The following is an 18,647-nucleotide window of genomic DNA, read 5'->3' as shown; positions in this document are numbered from 1 at the left end:
AGAATATTCAAGGGAGAATATTCCATTTATAGACATTCTATGCACATTCTTTCGGGAATAATCCTGCCATATTCATTCAAGCATATTCTATGAATATTCTAAAGGCATGTATATATTCCAAGAATATTCTATGAATATTTGGAATATATACGTTCGTTTTATGATATACAGGGAATATTCCATGAATATCTGGTGCTGTGTGGGAAGGGGGCCAAGTTCCATGCTTGAATCGCTACGATACTCGTTCCATCCTGCGTCGATGACGTCACACGTTTCTCTCTTCCACTCACTGAAGTTTCTCTCTGAAATACTTACCAGCGACGCTCGACATTGAAGTGCGCTCGTATCGGTGTTGTTCATCTACTGAGAGAGGCTAGATGGACTGCATATAGACTTGTGCACATTGTTAATGGCACAAATCAAAACAATGCAGATTGCTACAGACTGTTGGTTGGCATTGAAAGTCACAGCATTCTGGAAAGGATCTCTGACTTTATGCCTCCAACTGTCAACTACGAACTGCCTTATGAAGTACTGTACCCGAGTAGAGAGAACTGGATTCTCCAGAAGAAGGAAATATTCAGAGAGCTCATGGTTCACAGATGGATCAGAAACACCTTCTGGTGCAGGTGTTTTCAGTCGCAGACCCACGACAGAGATATCAACCCGCCTAGGAACCTATGCGACTGTATTTCGAGTGAAAATTTACGCTATTGAATTGTGGCGGAGAGATTGGCAGAATCCAACTTCATACACAAGTCAATAAAAATATTATCGGACAGTCAAGCGGCGTTGGAAGCTCTTAGTTCCTACCGAAACGTCTAAATTGGTAGCAAATTGCCAAAAAAGACTCTCCTCGATAGGAAGACTTAACAAATTGTCTCTGGTCTGGATTCCTGGCATTACTGGCCTAGAAGGCAATGAGGCTGCTGACTCCCTTGCAGAAGAGGGTGCTGCAAGCATCTTCATCAGACCAGAACTTATCATTGCCATCGCTTTAGGCTTTACCAAACAAAGATTGAACACCTGGATGACAAGAAGATTTATGGACTTGCGGCAGAATCTACCAGGATTGGCTCACTCCAAGGCGTTTATTCACCAAACAGTTGTTGGACTACAGTAGGGAATAACTACGACGTCTAACAGGCCTTCTTACAGGTCACTGTCATTTGAATCATCATATGCAGAGACTCGGACTGTCGAAAGACAGTGTGTGTCGCCTCTGTTTGTAAAATGATGAAACAGCAGAGAACATACTCTGTGCCTGCCCCCGCTAAGGACCGAATCAGGTTTTCAAAGTTCACCATCTGACCTGAAAGACCACTCACCATACAAACTAATCGGCTACGTTGAGAAGCTGGGTTTATACGGTCTAGCGTGAATAGGTGTGAGCCACAATAAATCCTCGCGGGTTGAAGTGGAGGGTCGAATAGACCCACTCACTTTGGACCTAACCTAACCCAACACTTGTTTACAAGTAATATCCTCGGACTTACAGAGCATGTCTCAAGGGGAGTTTGTTTCATTGAAGGGGTAACTTCTATGAGCAACTAGATGGCGTAGCGATGGGAAATAATAGTGATAGCCAATAACTTCATGGAACGTTTTGAAGAGGGAGCATTCAACACTTTTGAAATAAAATTGACCTTGTAGCTGATGTAGATGAATGATAACCTCGTCATCTGGAAACATGGAAGGGCCGCTCTAAACCTGTTCCTGGACCACTTGAACGATCAACAGCATCAAGCCCACTATGGAGCGGATTGCATTCCTAGATGTACCCATCAAACGATGTGGTGCTACACTAACCCACAGAGTTAACCAAAAACACACGCACACGGAAAAGTAGCTGCACATATAACCATCCTAGTCAAAAGAGAAGAGTCTACTAGTCTACTCTAAATGAAAGGTTCCGAAGGATATGTGAACCAGAGCATCTTGAGAAAAACTGGAACGTTTTCAGGTGATCTTGAGATCGAATGGATACAGTGTAGGTAAGCATTTGAAAACTTTAAAATGGAATAAATAGTGTATATCTTTGCTGGAAATCACAAATGCACATGGAATACGTTCATTATCACAAGAAGATAACGTTCAATTTATGGCGTTAGTGTATTTGTACTACCGTACCGGTGCAACTTTTGTTTTTCCATTTCACAACACTACTTTTCGTTTCCATATATTCGTTTCAATTTCGTGAAAGTTATTTTTTTTGCACAGTTCGATTCCATTCTTTGATGCTTGACGCTTCAGAATCATGAAAATAGCATCTCAAATTTTCAAAGCACTTCCTGGGACAGCAGACGATATTATGTTGAATATTGTTAGTTTCTATTGGAATTTTCCAAATGGGGGTTTTCTTTGGCCCAATACCTACAATTCTTACGGTCGATCTCACCATTTAATGTGAAAGTGGCTTCATCAGAAAAAATTATATTTTTTACGAGGAGACGGTCTCGGTGACAGTTTTCCATCATGGCTCCACAAAATTCTATTCTTCTATCTGTATCATCCTCGTTTAATTCCTGTAGAAGTTCGATTTTAAAGGGATGCCATTTTTCTAATTTCAATACTTTGTGTTCAGTTGTTTTACTGACATCGAAATCACGACTAACGTTACGAACAGAAGTGTGCACATCTTCTTCAGAAGCAAGTAGAACATCTGGTTTTGAATCATTATTTACAGAAGGACGACCTGACTTGAGTGTATTTTCAACTGTACCAGTTTCTCGAAATTTCTTCTCAATCCTACTTACTGCTGACTGCGTTATACGTCTTTCTGTATATTTTTCATTGAATAAGTTATTGATAGATAGATAGATAGACAATTTATTTCACCACGTTACATAATAAAATGTTTGTAGCAAGTCAGAAATTACCATGAAAGTAATTTGTTAAACAATCAAAATATTACAAAAACAAAAGAGAAACACAAATACAAAAATATAAAAACAAAAATTGAGTTTGTATGTTGACATTATAAACATTTAAAATGATTCACGTATTCTTCGACAGAGTAGAAACAAAAACTCAAAAGATAATTTTTAAGTTACGCGATTTGTCTCCATGTCTCCATCATAAGTATTTCAATTCTTTGCTCCTCACTCAAATCTGTTCAAAAATCTGTTCAAAATCTGTTTTTCCGTCAATCAGCTGTCGCCCCCATACGAACGACAACTCTCAAAAGTTGAGAACTTGTGCGAGCTAAGGACTAACGAGGTCTTACCTTTTAACGTGTGATTCCTAACACGGTTGCAGAATCATTTCAGCTTCAACCAGATAAATTCTCTCGAGAAAAATATCTGGTCGAGGCGGGAATCGAACCCACGATCTTCCGATCGTGAGTCGGGCGCACTACCAACGTGGCCAATTCCACAACAATTCATTATTACTTCAAATTAATTCGAAACAATACTACAGAAAATTCACGAAATAATACAACAACTACTGTCCTATTTAACAGTTACTGAACGTCAATCGAAATAATGACATTTCACAATAACAAAATAACTAACCGCCTAGTTTTTTTTTTAAATTAATGAAAAATACTTGTTAGCACGGTTACTGTCAACTACAGCAAGAACTACAGTTCGAGCATTCAAAATAAAGTCATGTATTTATTACTAGATTACTTCCCCATTGTTTAATTGATCATTAGAAAAAATGATTTCTACTTCTATTAGAAATCAATAAAATTTATTTTCTAAACGCACATCCTTCAAATTCTGTCAGTTAGACCCCAAGTATCATACTTTTTCGGAATCACCTCGTTACGGATTATCTAAAACTGACACCAAATACAGGGTGTTGCATTGAAAAAAATTACCGATGACAACATCTCATCAATATGGATCACCCTGTATAATGAAATTTTGTTGTACGATGTAGAATATTAAAATTAAAAATCGACGTGTTTCAGGTTTTTGTAAAATAACCATTGGTTTTGGAAATATCGAATTTATTCCATACTCTACGGACACATTTTATACGAAAACCTATTCAACTTGTTCGATTGATTACCTTTTTATTTTGTAGAAATTCAGATTGAATATAGTATTGAGTATAATATTCTCGAATAAACTTGAATTTACTCAAGAAGGGTTTAACGAATCGAAACCGGTCGTAACAAATGGAAATCAGTAGAAATCGGACAAAAGCTACTTTCTTTATCCTGTATTCAAAACTAAATCAGGTATGAATCATGTGTCAGCTGCTCTATATCGACTCACCCGAATATTCTTGTTGCGCCTGAGCTAGAAGACTAGCAAATACATGACTATCGAGAGGTCTAGTTGGGATTTCTTCTTCGCTGGAGCTGTAGTTCCTTTCCCGCCACTCAAGGCTCCGCTGTCTTCTCACTCCTGACATTTTTTCTGGATGACTTCGACTCCAAGATTCCTCTGATCTGCTCATTTGTTGGCACCTGAATGTCTGGAACAAGAACGGAAAATATGTTAATATATTTTCCCAAGACCATGTAATGTAATAATGGTTTGAGGAATTTTGGATTTCAACGCAAATGTTATCTGTTATTTGAGTAATTGTTTCCACCGGATCCTTTATACCATTTGACTGAACCAATCCCTGCAAAACTTATTGTCAAATCATCTGAAAATGAAACTTTTAACTGTTGATGATCAACTGTATTGCCAAACATGCGTCAAACTAACTGCCTATTATGAGAAAACAAGTATAGCTAAAGCACTAGTCAATCTAATAATAACACTGATGATCTTGAAACATTGAATCTCTAATGGATGCACCAAACTCTTACGAAAGTTCGAAATAAATGAACACTTCAACCTAGCAGACCACTATTATACTATTCATGCAGTTATTGTTCACTGTGGTTCTGGCGTTGAATTGGTCATTATTACGCATTGGTCAAAGACGAAACGGATTGATTTAGTTTTGACGATAGTCGTGTCACGAAGTGTTCTGGCCATGTTTTGACTTCATTGGAGCTTCTGGAGACACCCTACATTTTGTTTTTTTTTAAGAAGGGACATTAGTAGATCAAGATCTTCAGATGATGTGGTGCTACAGGTTTTTCCGGGTTTTCCTGCTGTTACAGTATAATTTATCTTAGAGTTGTCTCTTTGTTTCGCATATTCGACACATGGTTCTGAAAATTTCACAACTAGGTAAGTTTCTCGATGTCTCGTCAACTTTAAATATCGCTGCGCATCAATCACCGACAATTAGCTGCCAAATTAGATGTAATATTCTCATGAGTGGGACAAAGAAGTTCAACAATGATATTAAATATTTTGATTCGTGAACGGGAGCCTAGACCCTTTCCAACATTTTGAAATTCCAAGCAGTAGTGAAAGATTTCAGGCAGGAGCTCAGTGTGTTTATTCAGTGAGTGTGAAAATACGAGTTCTGAATTATTCTTCATTACTATAACCCACGATTGGGGATTGAATTGCCGTGTTCCATTTTTAACAACTAGTGTTGTTAGCTTAGTTGTTATTACCTCTTTCAAAAGAAATATAAAGCTGAAATCTGACTCTAAGGCCACCTTTCATCAAAGGCCTTTTTCTTTTTATACCGTTGGATAACGGAATGAATGAATTTCACTTCGTGAAAGTTGGGGAAACTAACAAATTGGATGAGCATTACCATTATTCCTTTGATTATTGCCTTTTTTTTCTGACACCCAATTTAGTCACCAACCAAGTTATTTGTAGTTATTTTCAAGCTAACTTGTTCAACTATATGAATAAATTAGACGTGTTCCAACACCTAGGACGTACAGGGCCAGGTATTAGTATATTAGAAGTTCTCTCTCTCTCTCCAAAGAAGAAGGTTGCATTAATTGAACTACTTAGGAAATGCGAACCACCCCTCTCCACTGAGCTAACCAGTGCTCTACTCTACCTCAAATACTGGCTTTCGGTAGAGCACTATAAAATTTTGTTACGGTTTCACCCTTCAGAGTAACAACTGATAAAACTCTTACACATTATATAAAGACTCCTTTTGAGCCAGGAAAAAGCACGTAACACTGCAGCTGAAAAAGCAAATGCGCCACTGGAATCAATAAAGTCGCCCCGGAGCGCCAATTAATTTTTGTTGTTTCATAATCTCATGATTTATATTATTTTTTTTTCTATTAGGTATGAAGATGGTTTTAAAAACAAGTCATACACTACAGAGCCTTTTGGGAAGTCCAAAAAACAAAGTCGGGAATTCGGAAAAGTTTGGAATTTACGAAATTGAATGTAAGGACTGCGATGCAAAATATTATGGACCTACATAAAGATCATCTATTAAAGTAAGATATATGGAACACATAGCACAATTAAAATATGGAAGACCTGAAAAATCAGCAGTCGCTCATCATATTTTGCAACAAAACCATTCCATAGACTTCAGTTCATTAAAATTAGTTAGACAAGTTAACAACAACAGGCAACTAGATGCCTCTGAGAGTGTAGAAATAAGTAAATATATTAATATTATGAATAACGATGACAGACCTATACCAAAGAGCATACTATATAGCTTGTTGAAATAATGTTGTTGGGTTTACTGATTACTACATAAGGACACTTTGCAAAAATAAATTTAGATAGGCAATATTGTGAAATTGATTTTTATATAGCTGAAAATTGTTTTATATACAGCTATAACACTTAAACATATATTATAAAATAATAGCAGAATTGTAAAATTAATTTATGTTGTCTTATTAGTCAGTAAGCTATGCTTGGCAGTAAACAAATCTGAAGCGAATGGAACTTGAAACGTTCAAGCCAGTCTCTATATACCTACACAGTAGGTTTAATGGACTAACGCCAACTGCATATCCGTAATTTGCCCGATTCCTCTGAATAAGGAAGAAAAACTTGCTTATTAGTCAGTGGGCTATGATAAGTACCTCGTCCACTAGATGGAGTGACATTTTGTGATGTTCGCTCCAACTTCGGAAGAGGAATGAAATACTCTGAAAGAATTCCGATTTTCAATTGTGGAATATCATTGACTTTAGGTCGATGATAGTCACTATCTTGCACTGATGAGTGGCTAATAAGCCCGAAACCGGTCTGCAAGTGTGTCCGTTCCATAATTGTAGGTCGACTCTTTCATTTGTATTGCCAATTGCATATGCACGAAATTTTCTGTGAAGATTCTTGCACTGACGCCTGTCCGATATAATCCAACGCCCTTCGTGGTATTAGCCAGGGGAGTAGTTGTTTTCTGATAGACGTCAGTCCATTAAACCTACTGTGTAGGCATATAGAGACTGGCTTGAACGTTTGAAGTTCCATTTGCTTTAGATTAATTTATGTTGGTAAGCCTGTATGGGTGGTACACCTGGATGGTTTACCTGTATGGGATATTTATGTAATAAAAATAGCGTTAGCTTCGCGTTAGTTACTAGTTTAATCTTCCTCTTTAAAGATGATCACTTGGTGATCGAAACACGTGCCAAGGTGTTGAAAATAACGGTTTGATGTTGGGAAAAAACTCCAGTAATATTCTATAGAAATGCCACAAAAAATTATATAATTCCCAAAATGTTGATAAAACTTCTAAACATTTTCTGTAACTCTCCTTTCCATAAACAACGATGTTTTATTCCACTCTTTATTTTATTAAATTGCAGTAAAATGAAAAATTATATTATTCACTTATTTCACATAGCTTGGTGTGTGGTTTTCCTCTCATATGAATTAATTCCCGCTGTTCCTGCAAACGATGATAAACTTTTCGCGTTACAGGAAAGCAGTAAACGCGAGAAACTCCAGACTTACCTTCTTGTGATAAAGGAAGAAGCAAATTTCCGGAATGACAACTTGCAGCGCATACACACCTTCGCTCCGATGACTAGCCTGGCGGAAGTTGAAATATAAATTAAATTTTTCCCAGTGGCGCACCGAAGGAGATTGAACTTGTAACAGAAAATTCAAAATGGAATATGTGATATTCCAAAGAAGATATTGATTTCAGACTAACGGCGTTCTCTGAATAAAATGGTGCAGGATATTGGAGAATTGTAGAATACTTGTAAATTCAACACCATGACCTCGAGTGTGAAACTTCCATTTTTTCAATTTCTCTCATAAATCCTGAAAATTTGCCTGAATGTTCAAAAAGAATAAGTGGTGTATCAGTAAATTGAGAAAAAAATAATTGATGTTAAAATTCTATATTTTTTTAAAATTCATATTAATTTTATTGGTTCAGTTGATTTTTCGTCGAGGAAGTTGAAAACAGAGTTCAAAATCCAAACTATAAATCGAATCAGGAAAACTGACCGCTGATGAGGTTCTAATTAGTATGAAGAAAATGTGCTCAGAGATGATTATTCCTGTGAAGGAAATTCAGGCTATGATTGCCAAATTATGGAAGCGCAGAAAATACACATATTTTCATCATTTGTTTTTAGGGTAATTGCGACTTTAAAACTCCAAATTTTTACTTTGAAGTCAAAATTTTGACTCAGATCTGTAACAGATCATAACCCTCTACTACAAAAGCCACATCGTGAAAGTTTTGTCTAGAGGTAATCGTGCAATTGGGTGATTCACGTTGCTTTCTACATTTGATGTCATTCAGCCAGTTTTTCCCAAGGTAACCAGTAAAATGTTTAAATTTTTGAAATATCCTGAAAATTTTTGTCCAGTGGTATTCAGAGGCCAGTAAGAATTATTGATCACAAACCATTCTGATGTTGGTGTCAAAGTTATTATGTGAATATGCAATATACACTTGTTACAATAATAATTATTGAAAGATTTTTTCAAGAAAGGTACTTTGCCCAACTGAATTGTGTATGTGAATGTCATAAATATTGTCCCATATTCAAAAGGGTTCTGATTTCAAAAATATCGTAATTTGTTAAATTTCAAAATGAAATATCATCAGAATCGGAAGTGATCATAATGATCTGCGAGTGAAAGACCATTTGTAGATTCGCCATGGTAACAAAAATGCATGTGTGAACTTTTCAAAATCAAAAATAATAGTATATTATGCAACGATCATGTAATGATGGTTATTAACTGCATCAACCGGGATACGAAACGAGCCGAAGGCGAGTTTTGTATGGTATATGCGAGTGTATTAATAACCAATACATGAGAGTTGCATACGCTATTTTTTCTAAACCCGATAAATAATGAAAAACTATAAATATTATATTTGTATTGAACACATTTACAGTAATTAACTCATATTTTTTTAAAAAAATACAAACTTAATGGTATTAACATGGATATATGTAAACTATAAAGATTCTAATTATATTTATATTGAATATAACAACTGTAATTAATCTGATCTTTTAAAAATATTGGAGTCGATGGTATTCCTTCTATATCGCTATTTCCAGACATTCTGATAATATAGGTAGGTAACATGAAAACTGATTTTGATAAATAAAGCAATTAGTTACTTAGGTTAGAATCTAGGACAAACAAAGGAACAGGATTCTTGATTGAAAAATTATGGGTTTCTATTGGTTGATAATCTGTATCGTTATGAAAAATCTGTATCATAATGGATATCATTATGAAACGGATTATGGTCATATAAGTGTATTGTTAGAGTACGGATGTAGAAAAAATCTATTATCGCGTCTTAAATAACTTAATGGAATCACCATGTGCGCTGTTAAATTATCTTAATTTACTCCTTTTCAACCCCGTCTCAACAAATGTTGTGTACCGCCACTGATCAATTTCTACTATGAGTGGAAAAACCTTATAGCAAAAAAAGGGCGTATAGATGGTTAAACGCGTCTCCAGTAAGGGGTTGAGAGATATGTGGGCCTTTTTGTCCGTCATTATTAGTTCCAATTTTCTCAATCTCCCAGTTTGTTTCACTGGTACAGTCCGGCTGCTGGATAAGTTTATCAAACTTGTTAATTCCATCCACCCTTTGATTGAGTTCACGACTGAGATGGAAGTGAAAAACTTTATGAATTTTCTATACTTGACCATCACTAGAATTGATAATAAACATGATTTCGCAATTTTCCACAAACCATGTCACGAGGAATTCATTATACATAGTTCATTTGTATCTGTATCTGTGAAGTAGGGAGGGTGAGTGTAGGCCCACAGGACTAAGACCACATGTGATCTATTGTACATCTTCCAGACGAGTTGTCCTCCTAGGTCATCGTCCATCCTGTCCTTCACAGGAAGGTAGACAGGTTATTTGAAAATCTGTTTAAAATATGTTTTTCCGTTAATCAGACATCTTCTTCATATTGGCAGGTGTAGGCCAAGACTTCGCCGAACACACACTATCTTATTGACGATAACTCCGTAGATTCTTATAAGACATGCCTGACAGTATCTTCTTCCTGTTCACCAATCCTGCGTACAGGTGTGTCCACTAGCCCCATATTGTGGAGATGTTTCCTTAGTTGACAGTGGCCAGTGGCCAGATTTTTCCTGGTCATCGCCAGATATTTCTTCAGCGCCAGCTTTCCAGGGTCGTCCAGGGTGATTCTGGCAAGATTGCATCCTTTGATTCCATCCCATCTCTTCAAGGATCAAGCATGGGTTTAACATTTGGCTATTTCCGCAATTGTCGAAGTCATCAGGCCGTAGGTGTCACTGGATCCTAAAATTCTCAATCCAGCCACTTCCTTGGCTGAAGAGTCAGCAATGCGATTACCTTCACTCCTGTCGCGCCCTTTAATCCACCTCAGGATAATGTTGTTATCTATCGAGGCTTTGGCTAAACCTTAGTGGGACTCTAGTACTAGCCCTAAGGTAACACGTTGTCTGTTCAAGACTAATATAGCTTGTCTGGTCTCAGTGCAGATTTTCATGGTTATTTCTTACGTGGCGATTGAGATACCAGCAAGTTCTGTTTGAATCACGCTGGTATTTTTTCCCATTTCCCACGTAATCCTTAGGCTTAGTGATCTGGAGTACACTCCACCTCCTAAGCCTTCTTTGTTTTTTGAGCCGTCTCTATATATGCATATTGCATTTGTTGCACTCAGTATTCTGTTTTATTTGTATTTTGTAGGGTTTATTAAACACAAACCTGGGTTCAATTGCATCACTGGCTGCCTGCAGCAGAGGTGGCGCAGTAAGCGCTTGTCGCCATAGGCTCAGCCTCAATTGACCCATTTCTACTTCGAGGTTTACACCAGCCGTGCGCAATCGTATAATGGCCATTAACGCAACCAATAATTTTTCATATCAACATAAATTAGCAACATATGATAGTATAAATGATAGACTATTGAATATTTCACTTTCCAAAAGCATTTTCATCAAGCATTGCTGTCAACAACGGTAACTAGGTGGGTATTATTCACTCAATTATTTGTGAAAAATTAGAGAAACAAGATCTCAACCAGGTATATCTAGTTTCAAAGAATGATACTGAACATTACGTGACTCATACATATTTTGGTTAATATTACTGGATTTTTTTCCCAACAGCAAATCGTTATTTTTCACACCTCGGCACGTGTTTCGATCACCAAGTGATCATCTTCAAAGAGGAAGATTAATCTGTTTTAATCTTCCTCTTTGAAGATGATCACTTAGTGATCGAAACACGTGTCGAGGTGTTGAAAATAACGATTTGGTGTTTGGAAAAACTCCAGTAATATTCAATACTACACCAAAGGTTCCAAACAGTGCATCATAAATACTTTGGTTATTCCACTATTCTAAAATTCTATGATAGTAGGCACTAAATTCTCAGAAATATCATTGCATTGAACCAAAAACATTGTCAAGTTGAGATTCTATATATTTTATCATCTTTCATTTAAATCTTACATACGCAGCTTAATGACCATAGAATAATGGACAACGTCTTTTATTCAATCAATCAATTTTCAACAAGAACAAAACCAGTTATCACAGTTCAGTTGGCTGATAAAGCAATTTCAAGGTTATCTAATTATTCATTTAGTTAACAATATACAAACAGAATGTCGAAAAAATAAGAAGAATTTCTAATAATTCACAAAGTAATCCTTGGTGAATACAATAGGTATATCTTAATATAAATAATATTGCTCTGTTTTGAAACTCATCCCGAGTGGAACAAAATACACCTAGGCGTGTAACGCCTGTTTTGTGCTTTTTTCCCACTCGTTGATGAGGTATTCAAATAGTGTAATAACATATATCAAATAACAGCAGTAGTTGAGTATAAGTATGAGAATGTAGATGAAGATGGAAGTTAAAAAAAAGATAAAAAATTATTATACTGAAAAACCAAACGAAACAAAACGAAACAAAACAAAATGGGAAGGAAGGGACAGCGATCGGCTTTGCAGGATTATGAGGTGAGTCTTTGGATTACTTTTTTTTTTTAATATTTTAAATGTCGTCGGTTTCTCTAGTATGTATAGCTTAAGGGTGGTTTTGAATTTACTCATTTTCTTAATTTTTTTCAGGTGCGTTGGAAGAAGATTGTACAGTTTGGGTCCGAAGAAAAAAAACGAATCTTTGTGTATGACTTTTTTTGAAGAATGGAATTTTGATATGTAAATTTTCGACGGATCTTGTTGTTTTGAAAGTGTTATAGTTGAATTTATGGATGTTCGAGAACATCCATATCAAACATTGGTAGCTGTATAGGGATCTAATGTTGAATATTTTAGTTTCTCTGTATAGTTTCTCCGTTGCGAAACGTCTATCTCTTTTGAATATAATTTTCAGTAATGAGTTTTGAGTTGTTTGAAGGTAATTAATAGCATTATTGAATGCGCCTTCCCATACAACAATACAATATCTGAATATGGACTCTGCTAATGAGTTATATAAAATTAATATATTTTTTTGTGAGAGTATATCTCTAAGGGTGTAGAATTTAAACATGAGAATTCTCTTTCTTTTTATAACTTGGGCAATGTGTTCATCCCATCTCGAATGTTGATCAATGACTACGCCGAGATATTTCATAGACGTTGTTTTTTCTATTGTTGGGCAGTTGCATTATTATATTCTTAGCGCAGGTGGGCTTGTGTATTCTGAGATTATTCATAAGCGGTTGGTCATCTGAGTTTAGAGAGGAGCACATGAATTTTGTCTTTTTTATATTCAAACTAAGCAGGTTATTATTAAACCAGGCTTGCAATTTTTGTAGGTCTTCCTCAGCTTTCTTAGAGATATTATACCAACTCTCATCTCTGAATATTAGAGCAGTGTCATCCACGTAACAAATAACATAAGTTCGTTTCGTCTTTGACCAAGGCCTAATAATGACCAAATTCAACGCCAGAACCACAGTGAACAATGACTGCATGGATATTATAATAGTGGTCTGAAATGTTCATGTATTTCGAACCTTCCAAAAAGTTTCTTGCTTCCGTTAGAGGTTGAGTCTTGTTTGAAAATCATCAGTGTAATTATTAGATTGACTGGAGCCTCAGCTTTACTTGTTTCCTTATAACAGTCAGTTAGTTTGGCGCATGTTTGACAATACAGTTGATGATCACCTGTTAAAAATTCCATTTTCAGATGATTTAACAATAAGCTTTGCACGAACTGGTTATTAGTCGTCTTAGGAAAAGCTAGATGAAGTTCCAGAAATTCACATAAGTTTTCGGTACTTCTTGAACATTTACCACAAAGTAAACAAGTGAGCATCCAGCAAAAATTTTACAAATACAAGACGAGATGGGCTGTACGGAATCATTCAGCCCAGAGCGGTCAGGAGTGTTGATTTTGCTATTGTTTTACTCACGAAGAATATTCAACAAGAACCCCAAGAATTTGAAACAATCCTCTTGTTATCCTAACGAGTATCTGAAGGTTATTCATTATTCTACCGTCTCATGATTTGTGCCTTGATAGGTGAATAGTTTAGGCGACGAATTTTATCATGTAGTAATTTATCAAGTAGTAATAGTCATAATGATTCAAAAAACTATAAAATTACGACACATAATTGGTATGAACAAGAAAGTTAGTGTCAACCAACGTCATTTTCGGAGTTCAAATGGTACGTAAGACTCTGATGGACCATGTTGTTTCCTCTAGAAACCCTACAGAAAATATCCTTTCCACAAAGTAGCCATTCTTGTTAGCTGATGTTGGAAATGTAGTCATCATTTTGAAATTTTCATTTGTAGTCCTTCAAACCTTCATACATTACCAATGATTGGAATTATTCTTCACATGAATCTGTTATTCAGGTGTTTTGTTGAATCTATCCTGGGATTATCCCCTCCTGAAATTCAACTAAATTGCAAAAACAGGTCGAAATATGCTCCCATATGCAGATAAAATATTCATTCATTATCCACAATATCATTATGATGGCCCAAATAAGCTGAAAATATGTGACGCGAATACATTAATGTCGGCAATAAAATATTTCATGTCAACTTTATTACAATGACGTAAAATTCGCATAAAGCCCAATTCCCTGCCTATTAATTTGGAAAGCTTTCAGTTTCCATTTTACGCTTCAGCATGTATCGATTCGAATTTACTGGGATTATACGGGATGGGGAAGGTTCAAGAACCGCTATTTTACAAACATTTCGTTTTTATTTTAACTTTTGCGACCAAAACACAAATTGAATGTTGAGAGAAGAACAAGTCGATCGGTGAAACGCATACTCAGAAAAAACACATACACAATGTTCCAAAGAAATTGTCTATTCACTATGTTCTTTCATTCTCCCATCTAGTGGGCTTGAGATTTCGCCTATATACCTTCTTTCACTGGAACATTACCATGTTCGGAAGCCCGTAGAGCGTAGGTGGAACAGCTATAGTTCTAAGAATGGCTATCAGTGTGGTTTCCGACAGTGAGGCAGATCTGATGATTTTGTTCACGTTCCCCAACTTAGATTGCGTTGGGTCCCGTTGAAGTCTGCGATAGTTTGCCGGGTCAAGTAGTTCTTCAATTTTGTTGTTATATTCCTCCATTATCAGAATCACCGTGGCATTTCCTTTGTCTGCTGGAAATATTGTGATGCTCCCATCAGAGTTCACTTTGTAATGCAATGTTGCATTTAGGAGGTCGTGCCTTGCTCAGGATGTTTGAAGTCACAATCCTGATTTCTTCCGCTTCTTCATCCGGTAGATTTCTGATTGCCGCTTCTGGTACAGAAGCGGCAATCAGAATCACCAATGTCCCACTAGAAGACTCTCTGAGGAGTTAGCCAACGAATGACGTCGTCGAACTATTTAGAGCATGTCTCACAGGAAGTTACTTTCAATGGGAAGGAAACTTCTATGAGCAATTAGATGGCGTTGCGATGGGGAGTCCACTTAGCTCAGTAATAGCAAATTATTTCATGGAACAGTTTGAAGGGGAGGCGATAGACACTTTTGAATGGAAGCCGACCTTGTGGCTACGTTACGTGAATGACACCTTCGTCATCTGGAAACATGGAAGAGACGCCCTTAACCGTTTCCTGAACCACTTGAACGCCCAACACCCGGGCATAGAATTCACCATGGAGATTGAGCAGGACCAACGGATAGATGTACTATCCGTACATCCTAGATGTACTAGATGTACTAGTACATCTAGTAGATGTACTAGATGTACTAGTACATCTACTAGATGTACTAGTAGATGCCTAGATGTACTAGTAGATGTACTAGTACTAGATGTACTAGTAGATGTACTAGTAGAGCCTAGTAGATGTACTAGTAGAGCCATGTGGTACCAGATTAACCCACAAAGTGTATCGAAAACCTACCCACACAGATAGATACTTGCACGCACTATCGAACCACCATCCTAGCCAAAAGAGAGGAGTCATCTCCACTCTAACGGAACGGGCTCGGAGAATATGTGAACCAGAACATCTGGAGAGGGAACTGAAATACCTTGAAGGGACCTTGAGATCGAATAGATACAGTGCCTCCGAGACCAGAAAAGCCATGAAACCGAAGGGCATTATGGGTCAGAAAGCGAAAAAGGATCAGATGGTTGCACGCGCATATCTACCATTTATCCCTAGAGTCACGGACAGAATTGGAAAACTATTGGGGAAACACGACATCAAAACAGTATTTAAACCCACGAGGAAGATACAACAAAGCCTCAGGTCGGCTAAAGACAGAAGAGACACATTATCAGCAGCAGGGGCCTATCGCATACCGTGGAAGTGTGGAAAGGTTTGTATCGGAACCACCAAACGATCCAAGGGAACAAGACTGAAAGAGAATAAAAGGAACTGCAGACTAGGCCAAACTAACAAGTCAGCTGTGGCAGAACACGCACTTAGTGAAGGAGACCACAGAATTTTGTTTGAAAACACAGAAATAATTGCCCCAAACCAGGGATAACATAGCCGACTGGTAAGGGAGGCAATAGAGATCCACAAACACACTTAGAATCTCAACAGAAAAAAAGAAGCGGTGAACCTCAATGGAATATGGAACCCCATTTTAAGGAATTCGAGAATAACGAACAGGACAACAGGCACCGAGATTGTTAATGTTCCAGGTTCAAGTGCAGGTACGGCTACAGGTACAAGAGCAGGTACGAGTACAGGTACAAATACAGGTACAGATACAACGGATTACCCGACAAGGCATAAATACGCTTTACGAAGCCTAAAAGGTAGTCATCGAACAGCAAGCCATGATGGATAAACCTCTGAAGAAGCTAGCCATTCGCGCCAGCGAAACGTCAGGAGGAAATTCAAAAAAAAACACGGCTCTCAAACTCGAAAAGCAGTGAGACTGAAAACTTCAGAAGTGAAGGTCTAAACCATTTTGTCTATATCAAGGAGGTGACGTACAACGTCATCTGCCCGCGAATAGATTAAGCAATAATGTCGATAATTCTGTCAAATGCAGATCCCGAGTATTCAAACGGGATAAATATGAAATGAAATGAAAATGAGAGTAACAAACAAAGAAACAAACAAACATATATACATACAGATGAAGCTAATAATAAAATCTCGTTGATTAATTAATTAAAAAGGCAGCAGATGCGCGTGTTAATGAAGAAAAATTAATTTTTTCAAATGAAGAAATACATGTGAAGTGAGTTCGAATTATATCGAGGAGGATACGTACAGCGTCATCTGCCCGCGAATAGATGAAGCAATGATGTCGATGATTCTGTCAAATACTTAATTTCATATACTATTTCATATACTATTTCTCTATACCTATCTATTACCGTTTGGAAGATATAAATTAATTTCGATATTTTTTTTTACCAAACATGAACTTTTATAAATGCTGATAATCTTGAACTCTCTTGCACTAAAACGATCAAATTCAAAATGGAGTGGAGTGATACTATGAGGATCTTCACTCCGAGTCATATTTTCATTTGTCTCATACAGGGTCTTTAAAAAATGCAGATACTTTGATCTCATGAAAAAATGAGTGGAACTCAATTTTTTCCAATGGAACATCCTGTAAATTTCAACATTTCTGAGCTCTACATTCAATTTTAGATTAACTTTGTTCAGATAATACTATTTCTATTTTGAACCGTTTTCGAGATAAACTGTTTCAAACGGAAACTGACGTGGTTTTCTTGCTCGTTTTTTTGAATCCATCACTTATTTTGGATATTCAACTTTTTTTTATACTTAGTAATATTTATTTTTGATCCAGTTTTTTAACTGTCTCAGATCAGTCAATTCGAAATTGGTATGTACCTACCTTAGAAAAAGTTACAAATTGTATATTGAGGTATTGGTCTCTAACGTACAACAGTACACATTAATATTTTTAATAGTGTGCTTTGGAAAAATGAATAAACCAATTATTTAACGTCAGACTTTCATTGGTGGTTTTGACTGATTGTGATAGCTACCAATTATAATAGAATAATGTCAAGATTAGGTTACAGTAATGAATATTTCTTGAATTTATTAATAATTTATGGTGAGTGCAATAGAATTGCAAGTAGAACATGCCGAGTATTTTATGAAAGATATCCACAACTTCCGAAGCCGAATAATAATGTGATAAATCGACTACTAAAAAACTGTAGGTTGAATGGAACCTTCCGTCCAAAAATCATTTGTAAGAAGACTAAAGTGGATGATGATGACAATGGTATAACAGTTTTGGGATAGTTTCATGCATTTCCAAATGCTTCTCTGCACGAGGCTGAAAGGGAGATAGGTATACCCTACGTGACAATTTGTCGAATTCTTAATGAGCATAAATGGCATCCCTATAAGTTCTACTGTGTCCAACATTTGAAAGAGACTGATTTACCTCGTAGAGTGGAACTCTTTGAATGGTTACTTGTCAAGACTCGAGAGGATGAACATTTCCTTGACAATATCATATGGACAGATGAGGCCAAGTTCACAAAAAATGGAGTTTTCAATAGACACAACAGTCATTATTGAGCGCCAGAAAATCCCCATGTTGTCCGCCAAAGGGGTTTTCAAGAAAGATGGCAATTCAATGTATTTTGTGCCATAAAGAATGAGTCAATGAAGAGTTTTATGAAGATAAATTGAATGCATCAAAATATGAAGATTTACTGAGGAATGGAATTCAAATCATTTTAAATAATAGACCAGGAAGAGAACGTGTATAGTAACAAATGGATGGTGCTCCACCCCATAATTCTCATTCAGTCAGCGAAACTTTAACCGAAATCTTCGAAGACAGATAGATTGGTAATAATGGACCTTTTCGTTGGCCTCCTAGAACACCAGATGGTAATCCATTAGATTATTTCGTGTGGGGTTTCATTAA

General features: G+C 36.6%; 1 protein-coding gene across 2 annotated transcripts in view; it reads right to left on the bottom strand.

Annotated features, from left to right (window-relative positions):
- The window catches only part of Ten-a (Teneurin-a transmembrane protein), a 928,723-nt gene that overhangs the window by 589,721 nt on the left and 320,355 nt on the right, over positions 1–18,647 (bottom strand). For both annotated transcript variants that reach the window (XM_074176153.1, XM_074176154.1), the window contains exon 3: positions 4,230–4,431. In XM_074176153.1, coding sequence (XP_074032254.1) covers positions 4,230–4,413 — 184 coding nt within the window. In that variant the 5' untranslated portion in view covers positions 4,414–4,431. The remainder of the gene's footprint in view (positions 1–4,229; positions 4,432–18,647) is intronic.

Source organism: Leptinotarsa decemlineata, unplaced genomic scaffold (genome assembly GCF_025532065.1).
Source record: "Leptinotarsa decemlineata unplaced genomic scaffold, Ldec_3_MD MMD2_tig00001621_RagTag_RagTag, whole genome shotgun sequence".
NCBI lineage: Eukaryota > Metazoa > Arthropoda > Insecta > Coleoptera > Chrysomelidae > Leptinotarsa > Leptinotarsa decemlineata.
Note: the sequence above shows the minus strand (reverse complement) of the source record. Positions and strands in the feature narration are given on the sequence as shown.